The following is a 26533-nucleotide window of genomic DNA, read 5'->3' as shown; positions in this document are numbered from 1 at the left end:
ATTTTTTACAAATCAGCTACTTTTACCACTTTCCCCCAAAAATCTATTCAAAAGGTTAAGTATATCGTCCCCTACTTCTCTGCTATTCAAATCAGAAACCAGAACATACACTTATTCTACCAATCAAACGGTACAGCTGTTTTAGTAACTGCATCAACTGCTTTAATTAAAGATGCAGTAAGTCACGTCAGAAGCTAGCAGATTCATGACTTACTGTACAAACAAACAGCTGCAAATTCCAGTAATACAACATCACATTTTGAAGTTCACTTTCCTTGCTTCATCTAACAAAAAATATGTTTCGTGGGTCGGAGTGCAGTATTTATTTAGTTTCATAACACAAACGTTTGTTAACATGTTTCTCACGCTGGCTTTAGCCAAGGAGAGAACAGGCCTGCCCAGGAAAGTGCATCTTCATTGAGTGACAAATCCCCATGACTTGAGAATCTGTTCGAACAAAACAGCTAGCACAACAACAAAAAAGATTTCAGCTAATAGGGAGAAGTATCTAACAAAATAACTCTATTATGGCATTAAACTCTTTACATACAATACAAATCTGGGTACATTTGTGGACAAAATTCTTACTTACGCAACCGTAAAGGTATCTTCCCACTGTCATATACAGTGCATTCGGAAAGTATTCAGACCCCTTGACTTTTCCACATTTTGTTACGTTACAGCCTTATTCTAAAACTGTTTTTCCCTTCATCAATCTACACACAATACCCCATAATGACAAAGCAAAAACAGGTGCAAATGAATGGGAAAAAATACATATGTAAATGTGATATATATATATATATGAACCTTTGGCAGTGATTACAGTCTTCTTGAGTATGACGCTACAAGCTTGGCACACCTGTGTCATGACGTTGGCCTGGGGGTAGATTTATGACAGTCATAAATACCTCTCCCCCCTTTTTCCTCTCTCTACCCTACTGATGTTACATTTGCAAACACCTTGGTTAACATAGAGATTCTGGGAACATCAGAAGGTGGGGGGAAATGAACTATATTCTGGTAATCCAACCAATTAAACATATGCGGTGGTACTTAATGAATATGATGTCAGTTCGTTTGTCATCTGAGACATTCTCATCAATGATAAGATGACAAACTCTACAGTGGAAAGTCTACACATCAGAGTTATCGGATGGAATTGTTGTTCAATTTAAATGTTTGAATATGAAATTATTCGTGATGGGATGAAATGTGATTTTAGCTTCTAAAATGTGAGAATTGGGTTTTTATAAGGTTAGGGCTCTGCTCAATCAGTGGCCCGCCCCTGTGAAGGGACATGGGACATAAAACTTTTCAAACACGCCCTCCTCTCCCTTCCTATATAAAGCCTTGTCGACAATATAACCTCCTGTTCCGAAAGGATGTGAGGACGATGGTCCGATGTCAGAATGGTTCAGAAAATAACTACAGAATGAAGCCAACATCAGCGTGAGCTTTGGTTGCGAATGGTATGAACTTTGAACTCTTTTTCACTACAGAAGTGATACCTCCTAGCCGTTGAGTTAGCAACAGCAGATGCAAACGCAGGTTAGGAAGGAACAGACAGAGTATCCCGTCTACCACACAACGACGTTACTACAACGTATCCAATTGACCACCAGAGACATTCTTCAAAGGACAAAGGACTCGGTTTGGCAACACGGCCTTCCATCTACCACCGACCTACCGAAGCGCAGCTCAGAGTAAATATTTATTTCATTTTCCTTTTCCAAATGGGGGGGTAATTTAGAATGCATAAGATACTGTATTTACGATAGCACAGCTTTTTCCCTTTGTTCCTCAGTCTTCCCGCTCTTTCACTCAAACCCAGCCCCTTTTCTTTGGTGTAACCAGCTGTCATATCTGTTCCGCCTGCTAGGGACGTTTTCCTTTATGACGTAATTTGTAATCAAGTTATGATTAATTATGTGTATATGCAATTCTGTGTGATTAGTTAGGTATTTAGTAAATAAATAATTAAACCCAATTTTGTATTGCTGATTCAACTTGTTAGCCAGGGTTCGTGAATAATTTACAACTTTCAGATGAGACTGAATTAAGGTGAGGATTAATATTGACTGCTATTGATGTAAAATATTACTAGGTCTATTCGGAAGATAACAGCTCTATAAATATTATTTTGTGGTGTCCTGACTCTCTAGTTAGTTACATTTACATGATTAGCTCAATCAGGTAATATTAATTACGGAGAAATTATTTTATAGAATAGCATGTCATATCACTTAATCCGGCATAGCCAACAACACGACACCTGTATTTGGGGAGTTTCTGAGATTCTTCGCTGCAGATCCCCTCAAGCTCGTGTTGGACGGAAGGGAGCGTCGCTGCAGAACTATTTTCAGGTCTCTCCAGAGATGTTCGGTCGGGTTCATGTCCGAGTTATGGCTTCAGAAATGTCGGTACCCTTCCCCAGGTCTGTGCCTCGACACAATTCTGTTTCGGAGCTCAAAGGACAATTCCTTTGACCTCATGCCTTGGTTCTTGCTCTGACATGCACTGTCAACTGTAGGACCATATATAGACAGGTGTGTGCCTTTCCAAATCATGTCCAATCAATTGAATTTACCACAGGTGGACTCCAACCAAGTTGTAGAAACTTCTCAAGGATGATCAATGGAAACAGGATGCGCCTGAGGTCAATTTCGAGTCTCATAGCCAAGGGTCTGAATACTTAAATATTTTAATAACCTATTTTTGCTTTGTTATTATGGGTTATTGTGTGTAGATTGATGAGGAAAACAGTGAATTTAATCCATTTTAGAATAAGGCTGTAACGTAACAAAAACAAAACGGGTCTGAATACTTTCCGATTGCACCCATTGGTGACACTTCCCTGGTTACCCAAGCAGCATTTGGTCTCACTGTGCGTTAATAGCCCTACTAACTCAGTATGTTAGAGACAGTTTGCGCTGTTCTGAGTAGGGAGTAGTACACAGCGTTGTACGAGATCTTCAGTTTCTTGGCAATTTCTCGAATGGAATAGTCGTTGTTTCTCAGAACAAGAATAGACTGACGAGTTTCAGAAGAAAGTTATTTTGTTTAGAAAATCTGCCTTTTCCAGCTACAATAGTCATTTACAACATTAACAATGTCTACACTATATTTCGATTCAATTTGATGTTATTTTAATGGACATTTTTTTTTTTGCTTTTCTTTCAAAAACAAGGACATTTCTAAGTGACTCTAAACTTTTGAACGGTAGTGTACATACACACACACTACATATGCCCAAACACACACAATATCCATACACATGGATACTGATGCCACACACACACTTACACACACCTACTTTCACATTCACCACATTCTGCTGCTACTGTCTATTATCTATCCTGTTGCCTAGCCACTTCACCCCTACCTATATGTACCTAGCTACCTCATTTATCTCGTACACCTACACATGGGCTCGGTACTGGTACTCACTGTATATAGCCATTGTTATTTTGACTGTTTATTGTTATTCCTCATTGACTGTGAATTTATTCAAATTTTCTACCTTCAACTGTATTGTTATAAAAGGACTAGTATGTAAGCATTTCACTATTAAGCCGAAACCACACAGAGAGACAGAGTAGAGAGCACCCACTAACATACACAGCATAGTGTATGTCAACTTTATTGCCATGAGATTCCATAATAAACAGTTATGTTCACTATGTAGCCCTTGTGAATTATTGTGTGTGCTCCTTTTGACTCACCTTATATGTCCTACGGGAGCCACCGTACCTGGAGAATTGTAGCTAATAGACCCTATCAGCTAGTCTCATTCTCAGTGTTCTCTCTTGAACAGAGTTCCTAGAGTTCCCCAGCTGTATCCTGCCTAATCTATATGCCTGTGCTGGAAATAAACAAACATGTTTGTTTTTTTCAAATATGTATTATAATAATAACATGTATTATAATAATAATAAACACTTAACTATTCACAACTCCAGACAATGCATAAACAGTCTATTTTCTGGAATTGTATCTGCTCACTTTACCAGCATTGCTTCATGTAGACGCAAGGAAAAAAAGACTTGCTTTCTAATTTGAAGCGCATGACGCCGTCTCTTTACTCTCATTCACTACCAGGCATTCTAATTCCAGCATGTACACGCTCGTTCATGCAAGTCAAAACAAAAAACCCTTTCGTTTGATTTGGCCTTTAGTCTACACTTGTCATTTTACAAAGCATGTGACAAATAACATTTGATTTCAGGCAGTCTTTTCAAATAGCTCTTACACTTAAAGGGCATTATCGTCATTTTCAGAATTTCACAGTATCGTTCCAACCTCATCCCATGGAAGTATACCCACAGTGGCCAGTTTACACCACCCCGTTCATGAAAATGGTTTGCTCCTACAGACAGTGAGTCGCATAGCCGTGGCTTGCTATATAAAGCAGGCAGATAGGGATCCAGTTTATAGCTCGATTGAACGTTAAAATGGGCAAAAACGAGTGACCTAAGCAACTTTGAGCGTGGTATGATCGTCGGTGCCAGGCTCGCCGGTTCCAGTATCTCAGAAAAGGCCGGCCTCCTGGGCTTTTCACGCACAACGTCTAGGGTTTACCGAGATTGGGCGACAAACAAAAAACATCCAGTCAGTGGCAGTCCTGTGGACAAAAACAGCTTGTTGATGAAAGGTCGAAAGAAAATGGCAAAAACCGTGCAAGCTAACAGGCGAGCAAATAATGGAGCAGTTGAACAGTGTTGTGCAGAACGGCATCTCGTAACACACAACTCGTCAGTCCTTGTCACGGATGGGCTATTGCAGCAGACGACCACACCGCGTTCCCCTCCTATCAGCTAAAAACAAGAAGAAGCGACTAGTGGGCACGCGATCACCAACACTGGACAATTGAGGAGCAGAAAAACACTGCCTGGTTCGATGAATTCCGGCTACTCATGCATCATGCTGATGGTAGAGTCAGGATTTGGCGTGAGTAGCACTAGTCCATCGCCCTATCCTCCCTGGTGTCATCGGTATAGGCTGGTGGCGGTGGTGTAATGGTATGGGGGAATGTTTTCCTGGCAAACATGAGGTCCCTTGATAGCAATTGAGCAATGTTTCCATGCCCTGAAGAATTCAGGCTGTCCTGGAGACAAATGTGGGTCCGACTCGGTACTAGATGGTACCTAATAAAACATAGGAATATCCCGTTTTTGACTGCACTGGGCCTTTATCTCTAATATCTTACGAGTACGAATAAAGGGAATAGGGAACCACCACAGAGAACCATTTGACACTGTGGATTGGGCTTCCTAAGTGTCTATCAATTGACAATTAATCATGTATTAGCAGCTTCTTAGCACTTATTGATCATATGTAAACATAGCTAATTTGGGGATAATACAATATTAGGAATTATTAGACCCGGTGTTTTAAGCAGTGATTGAGGTATATGAGTGGGAATGTGGAAGAGAGAATGTAAGTTGTAGTAGTGTGGAAAAGTTTAGGTCCTATGTGTAACAGGCATCGTTGTGCCTCCTTAACGGTATAGCTTCCTTCGTCATGATCCCGCACTGGACCCCGATCTTTGATCCTCTGCCTTGCAAATACACGTGAGCACTTGTTTTAGCCAATTACGCTACATAAAAACAAGCGATTGGATAGCGTGAGACATGTATGTGTGTATGTATGTATGTATGTATGTATGTATGTGTGTGTGTGTGTGTGTGTTTGTGTGTGTTTGTGTGTTTGTGTATGTGTGTTGCGTGTATGTGTATGTGTGTACCTCAGTGATGAAGGCTTTGGCAGTGGCAGGGCTCATGAAGAGCACGGCCCGGCGCAGCGTGTCCCGGTAGCGGTGGAGCTCCTCCACCCTCATGGTCCGGAACATGCTGGTAATCATCATGTTGATGTTGGACTCCACCTTCTGAAGCGACACGTCCATGCCTTGCTGAGACGTCTTGTCCAGGAAGTCCTGGATCCCACGGATATCTATATGGAAAAAGAGGGAGGGATGGGTGTAGAGCGATAGGGGCAGGGGAGGTGGGGAGGGAGAGGGGGATAAACGGGGACGAGATGGAGAAAAGGAGAGGGATTTGCATCACATTCATTATGCGGACACCTGTCAGTCACAGTTTGGTGAACAAGTAGCCAGATAAAACATCCGAGCCGCTATTGTCGAGTTAAAGACATGTCAATAAACTCACTGACCATCTTTCCACAAACTATAAAACAGGTTATTGGAGATCAGCTTTCACTGTTCCCCCTTCATATGTATTTGGATACCGGTACTATAAAATCACAGTATTATCAATTCACTTTAATCACATTTGCTCTTGTAGAAAAAGGTTGGAATACATGGACCATTAGCATTTCAGTGTGCTGAAGTGAGACCTGTGTAGTACATCTGTCACTGCAGTGATGAGGCTGATGTCTCACAGAGGATGTAAATAAAACATGAATCATAGCCAGAGAGCTGACTGGCTGCTCATCTCCTAGCAAAAATGGCCCCATGTCCCACACCAGCCTGACACGGGGTAGCCCACAACAAGCCCAAAACAGGCTAGCCCACACCAATCCCACATCAGCCCAACACAGGCAAGCCTGCACCAAGCCTACACCAGCCCAACACAGGCTAGCCCAACATGGGCCAGCCCACACCAAGCCCAGCAAGGTCTATCCCACAAAAGCACAGCTACTTCATAATGTAGAGTCGAGGGCTCGTTAGAATATTTGGGGGGCGTAGTTTACAAATACCTAAATCATGTTGTTAAGTTAAAAAAAGAATACAAGATAAAAATTGCTGACACCCTTCAAACCAATTCGGGTTCAGAACTTTACAGTAAATGATCTCGGAATCATCTTTCTTCAAATATAACCTTATAGTTAGTTCTATGTTCACACGTTCTTTTTGTGAAACCATTTCTGAGAGTGTCGTTCCAGTTGAAGTATTCTGTTGTGTGATGGCAACAAAAAATGATATTGTACACTGCCAGTGTGTTAAAACCTTTCTGAGACCGGGGGCAGTATTGAGTAGTTTGGATGAATAAGATGCCCCATGTAAACTGCCTGTTACTCAGGCCCAGAAGCTCGGATATGCATATGCATGGTAGTATTGGATAGAAAACACTAAAGTTTCCAAAACTGTTACAATAATGTCTGTGAGTATAACATAACTGATATACCAGGCAAAAACCTGAGGAAAATCCATCCAGGAAAAGTTATTATTTTGAAATGGCTGTTTTACCATTGAAAGCCTATCCACCATACAAAGACTTATGACCCAGTTCACGATCCCTATGGCTTCCACTACATATGGTCAGTCTTTACGCATTGTTTCAGGCTGTTACTCTGAAAAATGAGGGAGAAACACCACTTTCAATGAGAGGACAGTGGAAATTTCCAGAGATGTTTCCTGCGCGTGACCGGGAGTGCGCCGTGACCGGGAGTTGTCTTGTATGTCTTCCATTTCCTAATAATTGCTCCCACAGTTGATTTCTTCAAACCAAGCTGCTTACCTATTGCAGATTCAGTCTTCCCAGCCTGGTGCAGGTCTACAATTTTGTTTCTGGTGTCTTTTGACAGCTCTTTGGTCTTGGCCATAGTGGAGTTTGGAGTGTGACTGTTTGAGGTGTGGACAGATATCTTTTATACTGATAACGTTCAAACAGGTGCCAATAATATAGGTAACGAGTGGAGGACAGAGGAGCCTTTTAAAGAACAAGTTACAGGTCTGTGAGAGCCAGAAATCTTGCTTGTTTGTAGGTGACCAAATACTTATTTTCCACCATAATTTGCAAATAAATTCATTAAAAATCCTACAAATCTCTCTCTCTCTGTCTCTCCACACCCTGTCTCTCCACACCCTGTCTCTCCCAACCCTGTCTCTCTCCACCCTGTCTCTCTCCACCCTGTCTCTCTCCACCCTGTCTCTCCCCCGCTCTCTCTCAGCTACAAGGGCAGGCCTTATCAAATCCATTACGTAGCTGCGTCGCTGGCTGAATGCACAATCCAACTCCTACCAAAGACGAGTGCAAAGGTGGCTTCAAAAATGTGGTACTGATTCAGATGTGCGGGCAAAGCAATAATTTGCAAAAGTTGTGCTTTGTGCTCTGAATGAATTGGTTTCGTGGTACACTAACTCAGGCTGTGTCTTTCTTTTAGCTTTCTATGTCAAGAAATACAAAGTACAACTTTTTCAATTAAATCCTAGTCCTATAGTGTTGAGATATATACTATATATATATACAGTGGAAGTCTGAAGTTTACATACACTTAGGTTGGAGTCATTAAAACTAGTTTTTCAAACACTCCACAAATTACTTGTTAACAAACTACTATTTTGGCAAGTCGGTTAGGACATCTACTTTGTGCATGACACAAGTAATTTTTCCAAGAATTGTTTACAGACAGATTATTTCACTTATTATTCACTGTATCACAATTCCAGTGGGACATATGTTTACATACACTAAGTTGACAGTGCCTTTAAACAGTTTGGAACATTTTGGAGAAATGTCCTCTGGTCTGATGAAACAAAAATAGAACTGTTTGGCCATAATGTCCATCGTTATGTTTGGAAGAAAGAGGGGGAGGCTTGCAAGCAGAAGAACACCATCCTAAACATGAAGCACAGAGGTGGCAGTATCATGTTGTGGGGGTGCTTTGCTGCAGGAGGGACTGGTGCACTTCACAAAAGAGATGGCTTCATGAGGAAGAAAAATGATGTGGATATATTGAAGCAACATCTCAAGACATCAGTTAAAGCTTGGTTGCAAATGGGTCTTCCAAATGGACAATGACCCAAGCATACTTCCAAAGTTGTGGCAAAATGGCTTAAGGACAACAAAGTCAAGGTACTGGAGTGGCCATCACAAAGACCTGACCTCAATCCCATAGAAAATGTGTGGGCAGAACTGAAAAAGCGTGTGCGAGCAAGGAGGCCTACAAACCTGACTCGGTTACACCAGCTCTGTCAGGAGGAATGGGCCAAAATTCACCCAATGTATTGTGGGAAGCTTGTGGAACGCTACCCAAAACCCGCTACCCGAAACGTTTGACCCAAGTTAAACAATTTAAAGGCAATGCTACCAAATACTAATTGAGTGTATGTAAACTTCTGACCCACTGGGAATGTGATGAAAGAAATAAAAGCTGAAATAAATCATTCGCTCTACTATTATTCTGACATTTCACAATAAAGTGGTGATCCTAAATTACCTAAGACAGGGAATTCTTACTAGGATTAAATTGTGAAAAATTGAGTTTAAATGTGTATGTAAACTTCCGACTTCAACTATATATATATATATATATATATATATATATATATATATATATATATATATATATATATTCAGTATATACACAGTATATAGTTGACACCCTTGATAAAGATGAGCATAAAATAAATGATTCAAATACAGAGCTTTATTGTATGCTAAAAAAATGGGAATTTATAATATTTATACTAATACAATTGCTCAGAGAAAGAGAAGTTTTTCAATAAGTATTTGATATACTGCCAATTCTGCAGGTTTTCCTACTTACAAAGCATGTAGAGGTCTGTAATTTTTATTATAGGTACACTTCAACTGTGAGAGACGGAATCTAAAACAAAAATCCAGAAAATCACATTGTATGATTTTTAAGTAATTCATTTGCATTTTATTGCATGACATAAGTATTTGATCACCAACCAACCAGTAAGAATTCCGGCTCTCACAGACCTGTTAGTTTTTATTTAAGAAGCCCTCCTGTTCTCCACTCATTACCTGTATTAACTGCACCTGTTTGAACTCGTTAGCTGTATAAAAGACACCTGTCCACACACTCAATCAAACAGATTCCAACCTCTCCACAATGGCCAAGACCAGAGAGCTGTGTAAGGATATCAGGGATAAAATTGTAGAACTGCACAAGGCTGGGATGGGCTACAGGACAATAGGCAAGCAGATTGGTGAGAAGGCAACAACTGTTGGTGCAATTACTAGAAAATTGATGAAGTTTAAGATGACGGTCAATCACCCTCGGTCTGGGGCTCCATGCAAGATCTCACCTCATGGGGCATCAATGATCATGAGGAAAGTGAGGGATCAGCCCAGAACTACACGGCAGGACCTGATCAATGACCTGAAGAGAGCTGGGACCACAGTCTCAAAGAAAACCATTAGTTACACACTACGCCGTCATGGATTAAAATCCTGCAGCACACGCAAGGTCCCCCTGCTCAAGCCAGCGCATGTCCAGGCCCGTCTGAAGTTTGTCAATGACCATCTGGATGATCCAGAGGAGGGATGGGAGAAGGTCATGTGGTCTAATGAGACAAAAATAGAGCTTTTTGGTCTAAACTCCACTCGCCGTGTTTGGAGGAAGAAGAAGGATGAGTACAACCCCAAGAACACCATCCCAACCGTGAAGCATGGAGGTGGAAACATCATTCTTTGGGGATACTTTTCTGCAAAGGGGACAGGACGACTGCACCGTATTGGGGGGAGGATGGGTGGGGCCATGTATCGCGAGATCTTGGCCAACAACCTCCTTCCCTCAGTAAGAGCATTGAAGATGGGTCGTGGCTGGGTCTTCCAGCATGACAACGACCCGAAACACACAGCCAGGGCAACTAAGGAGTGGCTCCGTGAGAAGCATCTCAAGGTCCTGGAGTGGCCTAGCCAGTCTCCAGACCTGAACCCAATAGAAAATCTTTGGAGGGAGCTGAAAGTCCGTATTGCCCAGCGACAGCCCCGAAACCTGAAGGATCTGGAGAAGGTCTGTCTGGAGGAGTGGGCCAAAATCCCTGCTGCAGTGTGTGCAAACCTGGTCAAGAACTACAGGAAACGTGTGATCTCTGTAATTGCAAACAAAGGTTTCTGTACCAAATATTAAGTTCTGCTTTTCTGATGTATCAAATACTCATGCAATAAAATGAAGATTAATTACTTAAAAATCATACAATGTGATTTTCTGGATTTTTGTTTTAGATTCCGTCTCTCACAGTTGAAGTGTACCTATGATAAAAATTACAGACCTCTACATGCTTTGTAAGTAGGAAAGCCTGCAAAATCAGCAATGTATCAAATACTTGTTCTCCCCACTGTATTTTTTTTCTCTCCAAAAAGTATGGGTTAGAAAAATGTACACCCTTTTTTCAATACATTTCAAACTTCACCTTGCAAGGACAGCAGCACGGAGCCTTTTTCTAAAATGTTTTATGAGTTGGAGAACACATTGGCAGCCTCTGCCAGGATCCTCAGTCAGGATCCGCAAGTGGATCATTCAGCAAGACAATAACACATAGAAATCCACAAATAAATGGTTAATCACAAAATCAAGATTTTGCAATGGCCATCTCAGTCTCCGGACTTGAAACCCATTGATAAGCTGTGGTTTGAATTGGAGAGGGCAGTCCATATGTACAGGCAAAGGATATCAAGGATCTGTATTCTGTATGGAGGACTGGTCTAAGATCCCTTCCAATGTGTTATCCAACTCAATAAACATTTTAGAAAAAGACTCAGTGCCGTTATCCTCGCAAGGTGAGGTATTGAAAGTTATTGACGACAGGGGTGTCAATATTCTTTTACCCCTACCCTTTTGTCATTTTTTTTATTACTTGTTAAACAAAATCTCTTTCTCTGACAAATTGTATTAATATAAAATAATATAATTTCAAAAATCCTTTGAGCATACAATATAGCTCAGTATATGAATTATTTTATACGGTCATTTTTTCCTCATCTTTATCAAGAGTGTCAATCATTTCGGACCCCATTGTACACACTATACAGTAGTTAACGTATGATGTAGTCGATGTGGACAAATTATGGCAATGCCTTAATTGTCATTGTCATCATTAAACAATTAACGGATTGATTGCACCTCATTATGTGCTGGGCCGATGCGATGGTGTAAGCAACGTAATACATAGCTCCCAACCAACACCGAGGGACAGAGAAATAGTGCACAGTCAAAACGACTCAACAATCCAGCTGTGGATGACATCATCTGCCAGGGTCTAAAGTTCAGAGGGGGAGAGTTGGCCTGGAGAAGATACCCATGTGGAGGGTGAAGGGAAGGGGGAGGAGGAGGGGAGAGCAGCATGGTGATAATTGTCCAGTGGTGCGCTGGAGAAGGGAGGGAAGGGACAAGCGACTGACAGAGTTTACTAGGAAGAGGGGACGGGGGACGGGGGTCTTGGACTCCACACACCAGCTTGTGTTTTAATTTCAGGACACATTTTGGGACACATGGTTCAAAGAATACCCAGAGATCCCTGTTGCTGCAAACGTCACAAGGTCGGCAGCTAGACTGCTGTTTACAACGGGACTGTGTAGGTGCATCTCAGAGAGAGAGAGAGAGATCAAACAGTGAGGAAGAAAACTGTGTTGCTAATGTGAGTTCTTCACTACCGTTACATTTACAGTCATGAGGGTTGATGTGTGCAGGGTTGATGTTGTCACCCACACCTACATGCATCAGACCACAGTGGAAAACTGCCTGGGGAAACGAACAAACAGACGTGTTGGTATGGGCGAATAGATTGGACTATGAGGCAATTTCAATCTGTAAGAAAACACAGGCATTTTCACAATCAGCATTAGCCTCTCTTTTATCGTTAGCATGAAGAGAGGAGATTTGACAGTCTAGGTCACAGCTCTACCTCTGGGTATTCCTCCCTCCATGTTTCCCAAAATGTGTCCCGAAATTAAAACAAAGCTGGTGAGTAGAGTCCAAGCCCCGCCCCGTAGCAACACAGGGGCCTATAAGTTAAGACTTCCTGCTGACCTGAGGTGATGCTAGTCTAGGTCTATACACTCTAGCTGTGAGTCAAAGCTAAAAGTATGTGGTTCATCCACTGAACATTGGTGCTGGCTAATTTGATCTGTGTGTGTGTGTGTGTGTGTGTGTGTGTGTGTGTGTGTGTGTGTGTGTGTGTGTGTGTGTGTAAAGTGACATAACATTTCTTTATTTTTACTATTTTCTACATTGTAGAATAATAGTGAAGACATCAAAACTATGAAATAACACATAGGGAATCATGTAGTAACCAAAAAAGTGTTGAACAAATTAAAATATATTTTATTGTTGAGATTCTTCAAAATAGCCACCCATTGCCTTGATGTCAGCTTTGCACACTCTTGACATTCTCTCAACCAGCTTCATGAGGTAGTCACCTGGAATGCATTTCAATTAACAGGTGTGTCTTGTTATAAGTTCATTTGTGGAATTTATTTCCTTATGAATATGTTTGAGCCAATCGGTTGTGTTGTGACAAGGTAGGGGTGGTACCAAGAAGATAGCCATATTTGGTCCATATTATGGCAAGAACAGCTCAAATAAGCAAAGAGAACTTTAAGATATTACTTTAAGACATGAAGGTCAACTTTTGAAGTTTATTAAAGTGCAGTCACAAAAACCATCAAGCGCTATGATGAAACTAAATCTCATGAGGACCACCACAGGAAAGGAAGACCCAGAGTTACCTCTGCTGCAGAGGATAAGTTCATTAGTTACCACCCTCAGAAATGTGTTATTTCATAGTTTAATGTCTTCACTATTAGTCTACGTAGAATATGACAGTTCAAATTCCTAGGCCCATATTCATAATAGGTCTCAGAGTAAGAATGCTGATCTAGGATCAGTTTAGCCTTTTAGAACATAATAAATAAGATCACATGAACATGAGGTGACCTGATCCTAGATCAGCACTAATACTCTGAGATGCTTGATTACATGTGGTCCCTGGACTCTCTGGATCAGGCCTGTGGTTGTAACACTACATCAATCAATATTCAGCAGACTGTAACAAGATACTGTTTATGTCTCAGCCTCTCACATATTATATTCGGTCCCTATAGCACGTCATTACCTTTACCATATCCCCCGCACAATAAAACAACTTCAAGTGAGTTGTGCATCCATAACAGTAAACCTTGTCTCCCTATTCTAACTATCTTAATCTTTCTTTATCAAGGGAGCTGTTACAATTCATAGCCAATGGTGCCAAACCAAATTCAATTACATTCCTTGATTTATCTGCATTAGCCGTACTACTCTCATGCCCGCCCTCTATGTGTGTGTCTCAAATCACAAGCGTGTGTGTGTGTGTGTGTGCCTGTGTGTGTGTCTGTGCTATATGCCTTTATGCTGATTGAGTGAGGTGTAGGTCTCGGGCTGCCTCCATCAATCCCAGAGTAGCTGCAGCATCTCTTCTGTGCCTAATGCTTTTACTACGCTTCACAACACACCTGCACTACAAAGAGCTCAAAAACAAACCTGGCTACATCGCACCATAAATCTCTCCCCATCACCTTGGAAGAGAAAGGGCTCCCTGTAAATATGAAAGACTAAGACGAGGAAGTATGGAGACTCACATTTGAAGCTCGGATCACAGCCACCTTGAGAATGCGGTTCTGTGTGGCTCAGTTGGTAGAGCATGGTGCTCGCAACTCCAACAGCCTTGGATTCGATTACCGCTGAGGCCACCCGCACGAAAACGTATGCACGCACGGATGTAAGAGTTCTGTTTTACATTTTTTTTTAATATAACCTGTATTTAACCAGGAAAAGCCCAATGAGACCCAGAGTCTCTTTTTCGAGGGAGAACTGGCCAAGGAGGCAGTAACAATCAATACATGACATAATTAAAACATACAATACAACAACATGATCCAGCCTCAAAAAAAAGCATTTTACACTCCTCTGTAACAGTCTCCCATCCATATTCTAATTTCATTCAGTGGCACTAACATATCTAGATGAAGCATGGATAAAAGTGTATGCTAGATGGCATATATTCTTATTTTACTACCTTGAGGAGCACGGCTGCTCACCAGGAACTAACCGTCGCCCCCTTCCCAAAGAGTCATATTTACAATCCGACCGATTGTTTTATGTTATTTTATGTATGTCTTCAATTGTAAGTATGTTTGCGATTTTAAATGTAATAAGGTTATAAATCGTTTGATTTCAACAGATCGTGTATGTTTAGCATGTTTGTAATCTTCTACAATCCATAGGTTTGGGTTGTCAAACTGGCACCCTACACATGTCACCAGATGTTTTGATGAACATAATGTTTCTCTTTCGAGATATGTTCTCTGTCAACATTGACTGAGATGCTTACAACAATTATAGGATGGGATGAACTTTAATGTACCGCCGTATACATAATAAACAATATAAAAGAGCAGACACTAGTTATCTTTGATAAATTCAAATAATTATGGAAATATTATCCAAATAATAGAGGGCTAAAAATCAATATATTTTCTGGCTAATATGTTCATATAAGCACACAGTAGTCGTAGTGGACAAACTCGATCGGTAGTGATACATGTACAGCAGAAGCTCTGACTTTCAAAATCCACAGGAATTCCTGTTTTGGAAAGGGGGCTAGAGATTGGTAAAAAGTAGGGCCAATGCTAAACGAATAGGAAGGATCCTTTGAATTCCTACGGTGGTAAAAGAGACTCTGGCTACGCACTGCTTTCATCCAGGGGCCATAAGGAGCCCAATAGAACTCTGGTCAAAAGTATAGCGAATAGGGTACCATTTGGGATGCAAACTTTGTGCTTCCTCTCCGCTTCCCCACCATCAACAACAATGGGCCTACTTAATCGCCTCCGGTGTAGCTATGTTATCTGCACATGGTCTCGGTTCTAGGATCTCGAAGTGTGTCCAATAGCGGCTCCGGCATTCAACTGGGATTTCACCTGCGTGTTCTTAATAAGAAACCATCAGCTTACGTGTCGTCGAAATGAAGAGTTCTCAATACACAAGCAATACACAAACCAGTGTTGATTTCACCTTTTTCCCCAGATGAGAGTCAGTATCTGCAGCCAGCGTCGTAGCCAAATACAATCCATTTACTGGGAAATGTTCTATATATGCTATCCAACCAGATTAAGTCTTGAGCCCAGTAGGACAGAGGATAAGGTTCCTGATCAGATAACCCCTACAGTTACCATCCAATCACCGGGTTCATGCAAATCTGGGAATTGTATCTCTTTTTTTTGTTCCACAGATCCCGTTTATTTGGCATGATAATTCAACAAGGAGTTGGCAAAAGAGGAGTAACAGACTGGAACCCAGGCTAGATAGGCTGATATGAGCGACAACTCTGGGAACTCTTGAATCCCCCTGCATACAGACAAACTCCCCCAGTTTTCAGTCTTCCGACTGCACCACTAGACCTGAAAATAGAGGAAAGTGGGCAACCCAACCCAATTCAATTTACACATACACACTCTATTGTCCTCAAAGCCGTTTTTCAGAAGACAAAGCGATGTATGAGAGAACACTGTTACATCTCAAAGAGCTCGGGCTTAGAGACTGGTATGGTTAATACCTGGCAGGCCCATCTTCTGATTCGCTGGTCAGAACCATGTTGGGGCTTAAGGATGGTGAGTGGGCTTGGCAGCCGCAGAGCTTCATTATAGCACTACACTACACCACAGTGCAACTAGCAGTGAGACCCAAAATGCCTCCATTGGCTGGTCTGCTGGGAGCCACACGTATTTAGCCATCCCTGATACTTTTAACATGCTGCAGTGAATTATGGGACATGGGATCCATAGGGACATACACGGGGAGTGGAGACAATGCCAGACACAGGACAGACTCACACACACCCATACACATCCAGTGATGAACATAATCTCTGTCTGCCTGACCCTTTCTCTCATGCACAAACACATACAAAGGCTCTCTCTCTCTCTCTTTCTCTCACATACATACAGTACACAAACAATCCAGTATAATGAAGGTTGATGGAGATGGTGGGAAACATTTACTATGTCCATGCATTACCTATGGGCCTCCTGAATGCAGGGTTGCAGAGTTCAGGCCTCTATCCATTAGCTTGCTAATGTCTGCCATGCTGCGAGTCTACCAGATCTCCAACCCATATCTTCATACATCATTGAATGCCTCCCTATGGACGTCAACTACAGTACCCCCCCCCCCCCCCCCATACTCTCTGAACACCACTTCCCATCATACCTGGGTTCACATACTATTCAAAATATTTTACATCTTTGAACGTTCGCTTTAGCCTGCCAGGAGTGCCAAGTGGTCGTGGTTTTCACTTTTGGGACCGTTCTATTGGTTTCTTTGCAAAAGGCGAATTCCTTAAAGCCCAGATCTAGTATTTGATATGATTTCAAACAGTATTTGAACCAAAGTCTGCTTCGCCCCACTTCCCCTAACACGGCCGCCCATGAGGACTTACCGTATTCCTGGTCGTAGAAGATGATGAACTTCTGCCAGCTGTACTCGCTGACCACTTGGAGGATGACGTCATTGAGGTAGACGGGTGGGCGCACGAAGAGGGTATAGTCATCCTGGCGGGTGCGGGTGGTGATGAGGGGGCAGCTGGAGCGAGGGGACCCGGCAGTGGCACGCTGGATGAAGAGGTGCGGGATGTGCATCGCGTCCGCCAGAGACTGAAGGGAGCCCGCCGACATACAGCCGATAGAGCTGACCAGCGCCAGGATCCCCCTGTTCATCAACTCACAGGCTGCACAGAGAGTGAGAGAAGGAGGGGGGACAGGGAGGGAGGGAAAGGGAGAAGGGGATAGAGAGAGAGAGAAAAATAGTTATTTAAAGTTTTCAAACTGAGGAAAAGAGGACATACAGTAATGACATACATTACTATTCTGGGTAAGGAAAGTTCACACGTGTATTACGGTGTAATAAAGTTGTTGTAATATGGTTGTTGGCTATAATCAGGAGCCAGTAGCAAAAGCAAGGGCTCATGCAATTGGTATCATAAGTATTAAAGTGGGATTGAAATATATCTAATTGGGATGTTTTTTGTCATTGAGCTACACAAAGTGAAAATTGAAAAGAACATTTGAGTTTTAACAAATAGATTTTTACAAATGTATACAATTAAATAACTAATATATAGTTGTTGCATAAGTATTCATCCCCTTTGTTGAGGCGAGCATACATTTGTTCAGGATTCAAATTTGGCATAACAAATTAAATAATAAGCTACATGGACTCATTCCATGTGAATTAATAGGGGTTGACCTGATTTTTGAATGACTACCCCTTCCTCTGTCCCCCATACACACACACACACACACACACATACAGGTCCCTCAGTCAAGTATTGAATTTCAAGCACAGATGCAACTTTCAAAAGACCAGGGAGCTTTTTGAAAGTCTCATAAAGAAGGGCAGTGATTTGTAAATGTGTAACAATAACAAAATGTACACATTGAATATCTCTTTAAGCAAAGTACAGTTAATAAATGTGCTGTGGATGATGTGTTAAACCACCCAGACGCATCAAAGATACAGTCGTCCTTCTGAACAGAGCTGCAGGACAGGACGGAAACTGCTCAGGGATGTTTGGGATTTTAAAACAGCTACAAAGTTCAATGGCAATAATGGGAGAAACTGAGGATGGCTCAATAACATTGTTTGCAGAAAGGCACTAAAGTAATACTGAAGAAAAAAAACCCGGCAAAGGAAAAAAATTCTAACTAAAACCTAAGCCTTTTGTGGCAAATCCATCATATAGTAGCTGCCTCCTTATTTTCAAGCATGGTGGTGGCTGCATCATGTTATATGCGTGACATCTGCAAAGACTGGGGACTGGAGTGTTTCAGGAGAAAAAGAAACGGGATGGAGCTGAACACAGGCAAAATCCTAGATGAAAACCTGCTTCAGTCTGCTTTACACCAGACCCTGGGAGAGGGTTTCACCTTTCAGCAGGACAGTAAGCTACACCACAGGGCCAAATCTACACTGGAGTTGCTTACCAAGAAGACAGTGAATTTTTACAAGTTACAGTTTTGAATTAAATCTGCTTCAAAATCGCTGTCTAGCCATGCTCCCCAACACATTGACAGTGCAAGAAGAATTTAAAATAGTAATGGGTAAATATTGTGCAATTCAGGTGTACAAAGCTCTTAGAGACTTACACAAGAAGACTCAACAGACAAACAAAGCTGTAATCAAATCAAATTGTATTTGTCGCAGGCTCCGAATACAATAGGGTGTAGCTCTTAACCAACAATGCAGTTCAAGAAAGAGTTCATAAAATATTTACTAAATGAACTGAAGTAAAAATATTAAAATAAAAATGAAAAGTAACAATAAAATAACGTGGCTATATACAGGGCTACCGGTCAATGTTAGGCAAGTTATTTTGTGCATGTAGGTATGGATAAAGTGACTATGCATTGATAATAAACAGCGAGTAGCAGCAGTGTAAAAACAGAAAAGGGGAGGGGGGGGGGTCGTGTCAATGTAAATATTCCGGGTGGCCGTTTGATTAATTGTTCCTAGACTTCGTGCTCCGGTACCGCTTGCCATGCGGTAGCAGAGAGAACAGTCTATGACTTGGGTGACTGGAATCTTTTACAATTTTTTGGGGCCCTCCTCTGACATCGCCTAGTATATAGGTCCTGGATGGTAGGAAGCTTGGCCCCAGTGACGTACTGGTCCGTACACACCACCCTCTCTGTAGCGCCTTACGGCCAGATGCCGAGCAGTTGCCATACCAGGCGGTGAAGCAACCGGTCAGGATGATCATGATGGTGTAGCTGTAGAACTTTTTGAGGATCTGGGGACCCATGCCAAATCTTATAAAATCTCCTGAGGGGGAAAAGGTTTTGTCGTGCCTTTTGTCCAGGTGGGAAAGGGCAGTGTGGAGTGAGATTGAGATTGCGTAATCTGTGGATCTGTTGGGGGGCGGTATGCGAATTGGGTCTAGGGTTTCTAGGATAATGGTGTTGATGTCAGCCATGACCAGCCTTTCAAATTACTTCACGGCTACCGACGTGAGTGCTCCAGGCTGGTAATGATTTAGGCAGGTTACCTTTGCTTCTTTGGGCACAGGGACTATGGCGGTCTGCTTGAAGCATGTAGGTATTACAGACTTGGTCAGGGATAGGTTGAAAATGTCAGTGAAGACACTTGCCAGTTGGTCCGCGCATGCTTTGAGTACACGTTCTGGTAATCCGTCTGGCCCTGCGGCTTTGTGAATGTTGACCTGTTTAAAGGTCTTGCTCACACCGAGAGCGTGATCACACAGTCGTCCGGAAAAGCTGGTGCTCTCATATGCATGCTTCAGTGTTGCTTGCCTCGAAGCGAGCATGAAAGGCATTTAGCTCGTCTGGTAGGCTTGCATTACTGTGCAGATTGCACATGGGTTTTCCTTTGTAGTCTGTAATGGTTTTCAAGACCTGCCACAACCAACGAGCGTCAGAGTCGGTGAAGTAGGATTCAATCTTAGATGCTTTTCCTGTTTGATTGTTCATTTGGGGATGTAGAGGGATTTCTTGTAAGTGTCCGGATTAATGTCCCGCTCTTTGAAAGCGACAGCTCTAGCCTTTAGCTCGGTGAGGATGTTCCCTGTAATTCATGGCTTCTGGTTGGGATATGTACGTACGGTCACTGTGGGGATAACGTTGTCGATGCACTTATGGATGAAGCTGGTGACTGAGGTGGTATACTCAGTGGTATACATGTTTTCCCTCTGGTTGCACATGTGACATGCTGTTAGAAATTTGGTAAAATGGATTTAAGTTTGCCTGCATTAAAGTCCCCGGCCGCTAGGAGCGCCACTTCTGGATCAGCATTTTCTTGTTTGCTTATGGCCTTATACAGCTCATTGAGTGCGGTCTTAGTGCCAGCATCGGTTTGTGGTGGTAAATAGACAGCTGCGAATAATATAAATGAGAACTCTCTTGGTAGATGGTGTGGTCTACAGCTTATCATGAGGTACTCTACCTCAGGCGAGCAATACCTTGAGACTTCTTTAATATTAGAAATCGTGCACCAGCGGTTACTTACAAATAGACACACACGCCCGCCCCTCGTCTTACCAGACGTAGCTTCTCTGTCCTGCCGATGCACGGAATACCCAGCCAGCTCTATAGTGTCCGTGTCGTCGTTCAGCCACAAATCGGTGAAACATAAGATACTAAAGTTTTTAATGTCCCATTGGTAGGATATTCTTAATCGTAGATCACACATTTTATTTTCCAGTGATTGCACGTTGGCCAATAGTACAGATGCTAGTGGAAGTTTACTCACTCGCCTACAAATTGTCAGAAGGCTCTTCACGCTAATGAACGGGGTTTGAGCCTGGTCTCGAGAAAGCAGTATATCCTTCGCATCGGGCTTGTTAAATAATACATCTTCATCCAGTTCGAGGTGAGTAATTGCTGTTCTGATGTCCAGATGCTCTTTTCGATCATAGGAGACGGTAGCAGCAACATTATGTACAAAATAAGTTAAAACATGCGTTTTAAACATGTATTGACTCAGGGGGGGTGAATATTGATCTAATCAAGGTATATTCGTGTAATATTTTTCATTGATACAATAAAAAAATTATCTTTCACTTTGGCATTACAGAGTATTTTAAGTAATTTACCAAAAATGACATTTTATGTAATTTACCAAAAATTACAATGAAATCCATTTGAATTCCACTTTGTAACAATAAATTGTGAAGAAATCTAAGGGGGGGATACTTATGATAGGCACTGTATTTACTGTATGTCTTCTTTAATCATTTTAATTACCATACTTAAACGGTGTGAATAATCATTCCTTCCACTTCATTTAGAGATTCCTTCAAAAGCAATATTTTTAGACTGTGTGAATACTGTGGCAATGACATGCAACCAGGCAATGAATTACTATAACACCGACTAGCACAACCGGAGTACCTACGTACGATGTTGGTACAGTATGTATGCACATACCCACAGAGACACACAAACACAAAGGGGTACGTCGGACACACACAAATACAATCAAACATCCACCCACCCACCCAAAAAAACACACAATGAAAAACACCCACTCCCACACCGACACCCACCTGTTCACACACACGATCGAACACAGACACACAATCAAGCATATGTGACAACACCAGTGTCTAAGGGCATCATCAGAGCCTCCTCTCATCGCAAAGGAAAACAACCACGTGGTGTGCATACTTGGCTGGATCAGGCTATTTTAAAAGCGGACCTCCGGGGCTGTGTACCCTGGCCAACAACCCCCCTACCCCCTTCACCCACTGCCTGCATGTCTGCCCCCTCGTGCCTTGCACTGGCTCACACCGCTGGATTTCTTGTCACAAAGTTGGGAAGGTGAAACATGGAGTGGCAAGCAGAGCTGTGATGCAGAGTCATTTGCCAGAGTAATGTAAGTGTCAAGTAAGGGCGTGTTGGAATAGAGGAGGCAGGAACAATGCTGCTGAGAAAGGCATTAATGAAAACGGGAGTAAGGAGAAGAGAGAGAGAGATAGAGAAAGAACAAAAACTCCAAACAGCAGCTCTGCCAATGGGAGAGCAGTGGTGCCACAAGAGTTTACTGGGCTCTTCAATATCATCACTACCACTACAACACACACACACCAGATATGAACACACACATCTCCCTCTCTCTACTCCTGTCACTCTCTTTCTCTCTCTAGTTCCCTCTCTAATTCTGTCTCTCTCTCTCTCTCTCTCTCTCTCGTGTTCCCTCTCTATTCATGTCTCTCTCTCTAGTTCCCTCTCTTCCTCTCTCTCTAGTTCCCTCTCTTCCTCTCTCTCTAGTTCCCTGTCTTCCTCTCTCTCTAATTCTCTCTACTCCTGTCTCTCTCTCTAGTTCCCTCTCTTCCTTTCTCTCTAATTCTCTCTCTACTCCTGTCTCTCTCTCTAGTTCCCTCTCTTCCTTTCTCTCTAATTCTCTCTACTCCTGTCTCTCTCTAATTCTCTCTCTACTCTGGTCTCTCTCTCTAGTTCCCTGTCTTCCTCTCTCTCTCTAATTCTCTCTCTACTCTGTCTCTCTCTCTCTCTAGTTCCCGGTCTCTCTCTCTCTAATTCTCTCTCTCAAGTTCTCTCTCTCTCTCTCACTCCTGTCTCTCTCTCTCTAGTTCCCTCTCTTCCTTTCTCTCTAATTCTCTCTACTCCTGTCTCTCTAGTTCCCTCGTCCTTGCTCTCTAATTATCTCTACTCCTGTCTCTCTCTCTAGTTCTCTCTCCTCCTCTCTCTCTAGTTCCCTCTCTTCCTCTCTCTCTAATTCTCTCTCTACTCTGGTCTCTCTCTCTAGTTCCCTGTCTTCCTCTCTCTCTCTAATTCTCTCTCTACTCCTGTCTCTCTCTCTCTCTAGTTCCCTGTCTTCCTCTCTCTCTCTAATTCTCTCTCTACTCCTGTCTCTCTCTCTCTCTAGTTCCCGGTCTTCCTCTCTCTCTAATTCTCTCTACTCATGTCTCTCTCTCTCTAGTTCCCTCTCTCACTCTCTCTCAATTCTCTCTCTACTCCTGTCTCTCTCTCTCTAGTTCCCTCTCTTCCTTTCTCTCTAATTCTCTCTACTCCTGTCTCTCTAGTTCCCTCGTCCTTTCTCTCTAATTATCTCTACTCCTGTCTCTCTCTCTAGTTCTCTCTCCTCCTCTCTCTCTAGTTCCCTCTCTTCCTCTCTCTCTAATTCTCTCTCTACTCTGGTCTCTCTCTCTAGTTCCCTGTCTTCCTCTCTCTCTCTAATTCTCTCTCTACTCCTGTCTCTCTCTCTCTCTAGTTCCCGGTCTTCCTCTCTCTCTAATTCTCTCTACTCATGTCTCTCTCTCTCTAGTTCCCTCTCTCACTCTCTCTCAATTCTCTCTCTACTCCTGTCTCTCTCTCTAGTTCCCTCTGTCTCAATTCTCTCTCTACTCCTGTCTCTCTCTCTCTAGTTCCCTCTCTTCCTTTCTCTCTAATTCTCTCTACTCCTGTCTCTCTAGTTCCCTCGTCCTTTCTCTCTAATTATCTCTACTCCTGTCTCTCTCTCTAGTTATCTCTCCTCCTCTCTCTCTAGTTCCCTCTCTTCCTCTCTCTCTAGTTCCATCTCTCTCTCTAGTTCCCTGTCTTCCTCTCTCTCTAATTCTCTCTCTACTCCTGTCTCTCTCTCTAGTTCCCTCTATTCCTTTCTCTCTAATTCTCTCTACTCCTGTCTCTCTCTCTAGTTCCCTCTCTTCCTTTCTCTCTAATTCTCTCTACTCCTGTCTCTCTAGTTCCCTCGTCCTTTCTCTCTAATTATCTCTACTCCTGTCTCTCTCTCTAGTTCTCTCTCCTCCTCTCTCTCTAGTTCCCTCTCTTCCTCTCTCTCTAGTTCCATCTCTCTCTCTAGTTCCCTGTCTTCCTCTCTCTCTAATTCTCTCTCTACTCCTGTCTCTCTCTCTAGTTCCCTCTATTCCTTTCTCTCTAATTCTCTCTACTCCTGTCTCTCTCTCTAGTTCACTCTCTTCCTTTCTCTCTAATTATCTCTACTCCTGTCTCTCTCTCTCTAGTTCCCTGTCTTCCTCTCTCTATAATTCTCTCTCTACTCCTGTCTCTCTCTCTAGTTCCCTCTCTTCCTTTCTCTCTAATTCTCTCGACTCCTGTCTGTCTCTCTCTCTAGTTCCCTCTCTTCCTCTCTCTCTAGTTCCCTCTCTTCCTTTCTCTCTAATTTTCTCTACTCCTGTCTCTCTCTCTAGTTCACTCTCTTCCTTTCTCTCTAATTATCTCTACTCCTGTCTCTCTCTCTAGTTCCATCTCTCTCTCTAGTTCCCTGTCTTCCTCTCTCTCTAATTCTCTCTCTACTCCTGTCTCTCTCTCTAGTTCCCGCTCTTCCTTTCTCTCTAATTCTCTACTCCTGTCTCTCTCTAGTTCCCTCTCTTCCTTTCTCTCTATCTGAGGTGGTCAAAACATATATATTTTTATTATTAAACTTAAATTGAAGGCTGCACTTTATAAATTCAGCTTTTGAATAATGAATCAATCTTGCAATATATAATTATATATCAAACAGACTATGTGGCTTTTTCGTTACTAAATTAGTAATGACATCAATGGCACATCATTTTCTAATTTAAAGGGGCAATCTGGAGAACATCCGTTTTTTAAATTTTTTAAAAATAAATTATATAATGGCTAGAAAATTACCATTAATGCTTTAAAGAGTATGTCTTTAATGAATAAAACGCAGTCTAGTTTTAAGCTGAATAAGCCTGGCTAACCGAGTTAGCTAACAAGATTCCATTCAACGTGTAGGATGGTCATGCAACTGCCCTCGTTTAGCATCATGATGACTTTGGCACTGTATTCTTATGGTTAGCCAGGCTAATTCACAAATATTAAGGCACTTTGGGGAATTACACTGAACAAAAATATTAACGCAACATGTAAAGTGTTTGTCCCATGTTTCATGAGCTGAAATAAAAGATCCCAGAAATGTTCCACACACACAAAAAGCTTATTTCTCTCAAATGTTGTGTAGTTTACATCCCTATTTGTCACGAGTCCGACCGAGGGTGTTTCCCCTTCCCGGGCGGGTGGCGCTCGGCGGTCGTCGTCACCGGCCTATTAGCTGCCACTGATTGTTTTTCCTCCCCCTCCTTGTATGTTTAGTGGTAGCACCTGTTCATGTTTAATTAGTTTGTCTTTATTAGACAGCCGGCCCGCCTGGTTGTTGTGCGGGATTATTTCAATGTAACCTTCGGCTCTGTTATAGAGGTACGTGTTAGTGCCGAGTCGTGATTTGTTCTATTGTACTTTTTGATTCCCTGTGGTTGGGAACGTAACTTTTTGTGAGCACCCTGTGGTGCGTTGGTGCTATTAAAAGACGCACAGCATTGAACTCTGTCTCCTGCATTTGACTCCACACCCACGACACCCGGAGCATTACACTATTAGTGGGCATTTCTCCTTTACCAAGATAATAATGTTGTGTAGTTTACATCGTTATTAGTGGGCATTTCTCCTTTACCAAGATAATAATGTTGTGTAGTTTACACCGTTATTAGTGGGCATTTCTCCTTTACCAAGATAATAATGTTGTATAGTTTACATACTTATTAGTGGGCATTTCTCCTTTACCAACATAATAATGTTGTGTAGTTTACACCCTTATTAGTGGGCATTTCTCCTTTACCAAGATAATAATGTTGTATAGTTTACATACTTATTAGTGGGCATTTCTCCTTTACCAAGATAATAATGTTGTGTAGTTTACATCCTTATTAGTGGGCATTTCTCCTTTACCAAGATAATAATGTTGTGTAGTTTACATCCTTATTAGTGGGCATTTCTCCTTTACCAAGATAATAATGTTGTATAGTTTACACCGTTATTAGTGGGCATTTCTCCTTTACCAAGATAATAATGTTGTGTAGTTTACATCCCTATTAGTGGGCATTTCTCCTTTACCAAGATAATAATGTTGTGTAGTTTACACCGTTATTAGTGGGCATTTCTCCTTTACCAAGATAATAATGTTGTATAGTTTACATACTTATTAGTGGGCATTTCTCCTTTACCAAGATAATAATGTTGTATAGTTTACATACTTATTAGTGGGCATTTCTCCTTTACCAAGATAATAATGTTGTATAGTTTACATCCTTATTAGTGGGCATTTCTCCTTTACCAAGATAATAATGTTGTATAATTTACATCCCTATTAGTGGGCATTTCTCCTTTACCAAGATAATAATGCTGGGAACAATAAAAGGCCACTCCAAAATGTGCAATTTTGTCACACAGCACAATGCCACAGATGTCTCAAATTTTGAGGGATTGTGCAATTGGCATGGGGATAT

General features: G+C 42.0%; 1 protein-coding gene across 1 annotated transcript in view; it reads right to left on the bottom strand.

Annotated features, from left to right (window-relative positions):
• Positions 1–26533, bottom strand: part of grid2 (glutamate receptor, ionotropic, delta 2) — a 355133-nt gene that overhangs the window by 238258 nt on the left and 90342 nt on the right. The window contains exons 2-3 of the mRNA XM_065026484.1: positions 17192–17479; positions 5747–5952 (exon numbers count right to left, since the gene is read on the bottom strand). Of these exons, the coding sequence (XP_064882556.1) occupies positions 5747–5952; positions 17192–17479 (494 nt within the window). The remainder of the gene's footprint in view (positions 1–5746; positions 5953–17191; positions 17480–26533) is intronic.

Source organism: Oncorhynchus nerka, linkage group LG13, assembly GCF_034236695.1.
Source record: "Oncorhynchus nerka isolate Pitt River linkage group LG13, Oner_Uvic_2.0, whole genome shotgun sequence".
NCBI classification, from domain to species: domain Eukaryota; kingdom Metazoa; phylum Chordata; class Actinopteri; order Salmoniformes; family Salmonidae; genus Oncorhynchus; species Oncorhynchus nerka.
This window is presented reverse-complemented; position numbering and strand designations above follow the sequence as displayed.